Source organism: Lepisosteus oculatus, chromosome 28, assembly GCF_040954835.1.
Source record: "Lepisosteus oculatus isolate fLepOcu1 chromosome 28, fLepOcu1.hap2, whole genome shotgun sequence".
NCBI lineage: Eukaryota > Metazoa > Chordata > Actinopteri > Semionotiformes > Lepisosteidae > Lepisosteus > Lepisosteus oculatus.
The window spans coordinates 9982190-9990173 of NC_090723.1; the positions used below are offsets into that span (position 1 = coordinate 9982190).

Consider the following 7984-nt stretch of genomic DNA (forward strand, 5'->3'; position numbering starts at 1 on the left):
CCTGGATCCATGTATCCAGACCTTTGGGGGCAGGTGACCTCTGACCTCTGCTGGACAGGAGCTCTTCCAGGGCAGCACCCGTCTGGGGACAGGGCTGGGACCCCGTGGACAGTATACTGTACACACACCCCAGTAGATAGCAGTGCAGTACCCCCAGACACAGTCACCTTGCACTGGCACGGTTTGCCCACTGGTGAGTCCTGAAGGAAGCAGCCCTTAACTTACAGCAGGATTCACACTCGTCCTGTGGCGGCTGACTTCAGCGTCAAAGAGCCAACTGAGCACCCGGGCCAGCAAGCTACTGTGACTTCCACAGACAGAGACACGGAGTTCATTCCTGAATCATCTTTATTTATCCATCTGCTGCCTATTTGTACCTTTACCAGTTCTGTTGATTTGTAACAATTTAATATAGAAACACCGGAAGAAGGCTCCACAGCCAAAATGTTGCGTTTCTTGTCTTCTCTTTTCAGCATGGAATAAACCTTAACTTGTTCCTTAACTGTTTAATATGATCAATGAAGCAGTAAAGAAACAAATAAGCCTTTTGCTTTAAGAAAAGATGACAAAGGTCATTTCCACATTGTCCTTTGATAGTCACACAAGAGAAAGAAGAGCTGTCCTCTCACTGGACTCTACCAACCCCTCCAAACCCCTTCCTTTCATCCTGGGATTCAGATAGATCAGTACCAGTAGACCCAGAGCCAGCTGCCTCTTTGAAAAGGGGATGATTTGTGTTTGTTAAAAGTGGTAGCAGACAGACCAGCTCTAGAGGGAGGCAAAGAAACAGGTTTTCTAGATCTTGGTTTCTGTCTCGAAAGTCACAGGGGAGTAAAAAAACAAACAAACAAGTCCCTCTAGTCCTGAACAACAGACTGGACTCTTGCCAAGCTGATGGGGAAACCAGGAGCAGAGAACATCCACAAGACAGGAGAGGAATGCACCTGAATTGCAAAAAGGCTGAAATATTCTGCTCAGCCACAGTGTTGAGGAACCTCGTCTGGGATCTTTCACAAACCACCTGAATGTGATCCTCAGATCACTAAGCAATGAGGAAAATGTGTCTAATACCCCCTGTCCAGTGTAACCTTTCTTAAGATCTAACTGGTTAATAGTTCTGTTCTTAAAGAGAGTGTTTTAAATTGTTTTAACTGGGAGACGCCCAGTTCCGGTCCTGCCTCCAAGCTTCCATTTAGGTCTTAACGAGCCAGGTGAGCTGATTATTGGCCAAACTAGAGCGGTTTAACAGCTTTTCCTATCCTTTAAGGTGCTGACTTGCTTTTAAAACTATACAACCTGTGCAGAGGCACAAGCCCCTCTGAACTACACATTAAGCACATCTAGTTGACCCTGCAAATTAAGGGCTGGGGTTTACAGGGAGACCTCGTGAGCTGTTGACACATGGAGAGAGACGCTAGAGGCCAGAGCTGGGGAAGACAAGGTGTTGTGTAATTGGTAGAAGGTCAGAGGTCCGCCAGGTGTGGGCTGGTCAGTGGAGCTGGGAAGGGGGGGTTGGTTTAGATCTTCTGCACCACCTCCTCCACCCTGGAGGACACCACCCGCCCATCCACCACCTCCTCCACGATGGTCTGGACTTTCCGGGCCCTGCTCACCGTGATCTCTGCAACACGGCCGGCGGCCGGAAACAGCAATCAGCACACGTTCAGCGAGGGGGAGGAGCTGGCCAGTTGATAATGGGCACAGAGACGAGACCGCGCCCCACCCAGACAGGGGGAGGGGTGCCACTTACCCTTCGCCTGCTGCGCGATGCTCCTGCAACCACAGAGAAGGAAAGAGGAAGTCAGTGCGTTTGCACGCTCGCGCGCTGACCGAGCGGCAGTAACTCCACCCCCCAGCCCCGCGCGTTACCTGCTGTCCTCCCCGTCCAGCAGGCGGCGGTACATGGAGATCTCCCGCTCCAGGCGCGTCTTGATGTCCAGCAGGGTCTGGTACTCGTCGCCGTGCCGCGCGGCGTCGCCCCGGACCTGCGCCAGCTCCCCCTCCAGGCGGTGGACCACGCCCTGCAGCCGCGCCAGCTCCTCGCCGCGCCCCTCGGCCGTCTCCCGCAGGGTCGCCTCCAGCGCGGCTTTCTGAGGGGACAGAGAGAGGGTCAGCGCTGCCCTTCCACTCTGGCTGGAGCCCCAGGGCCCCGAGCTCTGCTTGCAGCTGCCCGACACCGATCATCACCCAGTTCCCCTCTCACGGCTCCAACTGGAGCTCCGCTTAAAACAACAAGAAACACGCCTGCGTGTCCGAGTCCAGAACCCAATTCTTTGCAGGATTACAGCCGAGAAGCACCAGTCTGGCTCTAATAACAATTATAATTAATAATAATTGCTTACACTTATATAGCGCTTTTCTGGACACCCCACTCAAAGCGCTTTACAGGTAATGGGGATCCCCTCCACCACCACCAGTGTGCAGCCCCACCTGGATGATGCGATGGCAGCCATAGTGCGCCAGGAGAGCAGAGTGATGAAGCCAGTTCAGAGATGGGGGTTATTAGGAGGCCATGATTGATAAGAGCCAATGGGAAATTTGGCCGGGACACCAGGGTAACTACCCTACTCTTTATAAGAGAAACGGCCTGGGATTTTTAACGACCACAGAGAGTCAGGACCTCGGTTTTATGTCTCTAGTCTAAAACCATTCCAGACAGCTCTGTTTCTGCGTGCTGCAGCTCTGGGGCTGTGGTATTAGCGCCGCTGTGAGGAAGGTCAGTCACAAGGCAGCGTCCTGGCCACCCACCAGGCTGAGGAGGGACTGCAGCTCGATCTCCAGACCCTGGATGGCGCGCTTCAGCTCGGAGATCTCCGACTTGCTGGACTGCAGAGCCTCTGTGCTCACTGACACCTGCTGGCTTAGGACATCAAACTGTGGAGAGAGAGAGAGAAGAGTGATTTCTGAGCTGCAGAAAGTGGTGAGGTTTCTGGGCCAAGCGCACAGGGTGCCAGCAGCTGGCCCATCCCCGCGGGCCGGGAGTCGCACCTTGCCCTTGTACCAGCCCTCCATGTCCCGGCGGTTCTTCTCGGCGATGCCCTCGTACTGCGCCCGGATCTCCTCCAGCACCTCCATCAAGTCCTGCTGGGGCGCCGCGTCCACCTCCACACTGACCTGGCCGCCCAGCTGAGAGCGCAGCACCAGCAGCGCCTGCAGGGCGAGAGAGCGCGGGTTCGAGCTCACTGCATCCTTCGCCACTGAGCTGTCGGGGTAGCAGGGCCTGATGGGGTGGATGAGCTGTACAGATCAGAACCCCAGGAACGAAAGGCTCATTTGTTTTGATGGGGGTGGGAGAATTCCATCCTTCCAAAAGATCCATAAAAATCTGTGATTATTATTGCTTACACTTATATAGCGCTTCTCTGGACACTCCATTCAAAGCGCTGTACAGGTAATGGGGATCCCCTCCACCACCCCCAGTGTGCAGCCCCACCTGGATGATGCGCCAGTCTGCTCCCCACACACCAGCTCTCAGTGGGGAGGAGAGCAGAGTGATGAAGCCAGTTCAGAGATGGGGATTATTAGGAGGCCATGATTGGTAAAGGCCAGGGGGAGATCTGCCAGGACACTGGGGTTACACCCCTACTTTTTGAGAAACGCCCTGGGATTCTTTAGTGACCAGAGAGAGTCAGGACCTCGGTTTTACGTCTCATCCGAAGAATGGAGCCTTTTTACAGTACAGTGTCCCCATTGCTATAATAGGAGCATTAGGTCCCACACTGACCGCAGGGTGAGCGCCCCCCTACTGGCCCCACTAACACCTCTTCCAGCAACAACCTTAGCTGTCCCAGGAGTCTCCCCTCCAGGTACTGGCTGAGCTCCTGGGAGCTGCAGGGCGACACGGCCGTGATCTGCGCTGAGAATCAGGAGGAGAGGTGGATGGGGCTGTATTAAGGCGAGGTGACCGTGAATGACCTGTTGAGGCGTCCCTCACCTCCTGGTGGTTCTTCTTCAGGTAGATGAGCTCCTCCTGCAGCGCCTCCACCTGGGCCTCCAGGGCCGAGCGGGTCAGCGTCAGGTCGTCCAGGACGCGCCGCAGCCCGACGACGTCGGCCTCCACCGACTGGCGCAGGGCCAGCTCCGCCTCGTACCTGCGGACCGGGGAGCAGGACAGTGAGCGCGCTCAGGAGGGGCTTGAGCCGAAGAGCTGGCTCGGGTGGAGACGAGGGGTGCCTGATCGCTGGGCGTGGACAGTATTGGGGCAGGAGCCGTGGATCTGTGTTGGGACCAGTGCCCTTCCTCATTATAACACCCCGATTCTGAGTAGGGGTTAGTCATCACAGCTGGGGGCCTCATTCATGTATTCAACTCCTTCAAGGGGAACCAGCTGATCCCCAGAGGACACCAGTGAAGAGCGTTTACAACTAAAACTACGAGCAGGAGACAGTACGCCAGAGCCAGTGGTAGGGTCAGAAACCAGTTACCCAGCCATGTTATTGTAACGCAACAGGGGCTCTGGCGGGCGCCCTTGCCGCATTAGGTCGGCCCCCCACCGTCGGGGGCTCGAACCCGGGACTCCCGCATCACTCTGCATGGACCCAGCCCGGTGAGCCAAAGAGAGATTAGGCCGACCTAATGCGGCAAGGGCGCCCGCCTGAGCCCCCGTTGCGTTACATTGGTGTCAGAAGCGGGGTGGGATAGCCCTTCGCCGGGGACGGCGATTTAAGCGGGGGAGAGTGTAACGCTTACGGCCGACAGCTACTGTGTAAGAGCCGGCGTACCAGAGCAGGTGACGTCACCGCCCTTCCCTGTGATAGCAGGACTACAGCTACTGGGTTGCAGAAAGATCTCTCTTTGGCTCACCGGGCTCGGTCCCTGATGGGTGACGCGGGAGTCTAGGGTTCGAGCCCCCGACGGTGGGGGGCCGACCTAATGTGGCAAGGGCGCCCGCCTGAGCCCCCGTTCCGTTACATTAATGAAGCCGATACCCTGGCTTCTTACAAGACCCGTCCACAGCTCCTCAGATTAGTCACCTACTAGCTAATCGGAGGAGCTACATGGGTTGAACGACTTATTTGTAAGCTATTTTAAAACGTGCGCCTCGCGTCAGATCAGATTCGGCGACTTGGCTGTGTTCTGATCCAATAAGGGATTAACAGTAGGCAAGAGGGGCCCATTTGTTTCTCCGTCCCGTTATTACTTTTTGTAAAGTAATTATAGTCCGCCGACGAAACAGCGCTCCCTCCGAGAATGATGTCAGAAGACGCCGAGCACTGCGATCCCCGGGAGACCAAAACAAAAGCGAAGGAATCTGCCTTCCGGAACGGGCTGTTCCCCGTACCGCCAGCAGGCGGAGCCAGAGCACCGTGAGGGAGGGAGCTCTGCGCTGCCCGACAGCGGCTCCGTCACCGCAGACGCCCGGCAGGTTAAAGCCTGAGGAGGCGGTTCCGGCCACTTCCGGGAGGGGAGGCGGGCGGTTTGGGTGATTTGAAGAATTTCAACAATACAGACCTGCCAGGACAGGGCGAGCTAATGGCACCTTTCCTTCTGCCAGGGTTCCTTTGGCAACAGTTTAGAGTTTCTCCACTCTAAACTGGTTCTGTGACTGTGGAATAATCGCATTTGGTATTCATAGTTTAAGGAAATGATCACCGAGTGTTTTCTTGTATCCCAGGGGCAACTTTGTGGCTGTTTCTTCCAGGAAAATTACACGAAAAGCGTTAAAGACAGTCAAGTGGGAAGCTTGTATAAGATTCCTCACAGCAGCCAGATGCTCTGCCCAGGCCTGGTGCCTTGAACCTTCCTCAGCGCTGGACAGACTGGGGAAGATTCAAGACAGAGCTCTGGGGTCACTTAATATGACCAATATGACCTAATTAACATGTCTTAATATGATAATATGACCAAAAAACTACCCCTTCTTTTTTGTACACTTCTCTTAGGCCTTGTGTTCTTATTTGTCGCATTCACTATTTCCAAAATTAAAGACCGAGCACTTCAGCCCAAACTCCTGCTGCGCTCTTGTCATCTGGACTCATTCCTGACAAGACAGCGCCCTGCCGGGACCCTCGGCCCATCTGTCCCCCCCCCCCCCCCCCAAGACAGGACAGCACCCTGCCGGGACCCTTAGGCTCATCTGTCCCCCCCCAGACAGGACAGCGCCTTGCCGGGACCCTCGCCCTCTCTCTCGCCCCCCCCCAGACAGGACAGCGCCCTGCCGGGACCCCTCGCCCTCTCTCTCGCCCCCCCCAGACAGGACAGCGCCCTGCCGGGACCCTCGCCCTCTCTCTCGCCCCCCCCCGGACAGGACAGCGCCCTGCCGGGACCCTCGGCCCATCTGTCCCCCCCCCAGACAGGACAGCGCCCTGCTGGGACCCTCGCCCTCTCTCTCGCCCCCCCCCCCAGAAAGGACAGCGCCCTGCCGGGACCCTCGCCCTCTCTCTCGCCCCCCCCAGCTGGCTCAGCCCGGTTCTCCGCACAGCCACTCCGAGCCGGCGAGGGCTCACTTGACTTTGAAGTCATCGGAGGCCAGTCGGGCGTTGTCGATCTGCAGGATGATCTTGGCGTTCATCTGGGTCATGGCGCCGATCTGGGAACGAGCCGGAGAACAGCGAGAATGTGACTGGTCCACAACGGCCACCTCATTCCAGCAGCGAGGAAGACAGAAATATTATACCAGACAGAAATACAATATCACCACAGCCCTGTTCCTATTTCTCTTCAGCCTGGGCTGTTCCTTTATTAGACCTTTCACAAGTCAAACTCCCCGAATCCCCCTAAGCTCTCCGGCTGCCTGGGCGCAGTCAGGCGTGTTGAGCAGGGTGCGTGGTGCCGGCTTTGGGAAACGCAGGACGCTGCAGATCAGCCAGCGGGTCTCCGCTGAGCCCCCTGACAAACACGACGCCGGCGCTATTATACTGAGGGGACAGCGCCTTTTGTCCGTCGGCATGAGGAGACAATCGGCTGGCCGACTTTGAAATGAGATCTGGATCCAAGTCGTCTTTCTGGTTCAGCAGCCGCTGAGAAAGAGGGAGACTTGACCGTTCGAAGGGGGTCGTTTTCATTCGTTTGACCACGTCATTCATTTTTGTTCTCAGAACACACGTAACATTTGTCTGGGAGCCTCTAATGATCCGATAAGAAGCCGAGCCCAGAGTTGCGGACGGCGTTCTTACTTGTGCAGCCCAGTACAGTACAGTTACAATTTTCCTCATAGACACGGGGAACCTGATCCTTCCTCTCTCAGCCACACAGGTCACGCAGACAGAGCTCTCAAACCCTGGTCCCCCGCCCCCCTCTCCGTCCTCACCTGCTTGCGCAGGCCGGCGATGGTCTTCTCGTAGGCGCTGTAGTCCCGGGCGACCGGCGCTCTCTTCTCGTACCACTCCCGGATCTTCCGCTCCAGCTCGCCGTTGGCGGCCTCCAGCGAGCGCACCTTCTCCAGGTAGGCGGCCAGGCGGTCGTTCAGGTTCTGCATGGTGGCCTTGCCGTCGGCGCCGATCAGGCTGCTGCAGCTGCCCGCGGAAGAGCCCCCGCCGCCGCCGCCGTACAAGGTCAGGGGAATCGAGAGACTGGAGGTGGAGATGCGGGTCGTGGGCGTGATGCCGCCCAGGCTGCTCGCCTTGCGCACGAGGCCGGTGAGCGAGCTCAGCCGAGAGGAAGGTTTGATCAGCTGGGAAAAGCGCTCGGGCATCGGGTAAGCCGGCTCCGGGAGGCTGTACACAGACATCTTACCGGGTGGGAAGAGGCGCTGAACTGCAGACTGTTAGCTTTCCCTGTAGAAGCGGAGAAACCAGTTTCCGTGCTTTTAGAGTATTTTATACGCCCTGAGGGGGTGAGCACCTGGCCTGGCTCTCGATAGGCCGTTGTCACCGTCACTTCTGTCTCGCTCCTATTGCCCGCCCGGGACACGGAGACGGCGTGGGAAAAGGCGGGCTGAGCGACATTCCAGCAGCGCTGGAGAGAGAGAGAGAGAGACGGTGCCCGGGGACGGCACGGCCAGCCTGCTGGACTCCCCCTGCGGGAACAGTCCCGCCACGGGCTC

The 7984-nt window shown here is 57.1% G+C and overlaps 1 protein-coding gene across 1 annotated transcript; it reads right to left on the reverse strand.

Moving 5' to 3' along the window:
* Positions 1 to 330: 330 nt before the first annotated feature.
* LOC102687785 (keratin, type I cytoskeletal 42-like) lies at positions 331 to 7984 on the reverse strand. The gene is made up of 8 exons (XM_015362318.2): positions 7250 to 7984; positions 6447 to 6529; positions 3935 to 4091; positions 2989 to 3150; positions 2749 to 2874; positions 1870 to 2090; positions 1751 to 1773; positions 331 to 1621 (listed from the first exon to the last, which is right to left on the reverse strand). Exons 1-8 carry the CDS (start codon positions 7667 to 7669, stop codon positions 1518 to 1520), a joined length of 1296 nt encoding a protein of 431 aa, XP_015217804.2. The 5' UTR covers positions 7670 to 7984; the 3' UTR covers positions 331 to 1517.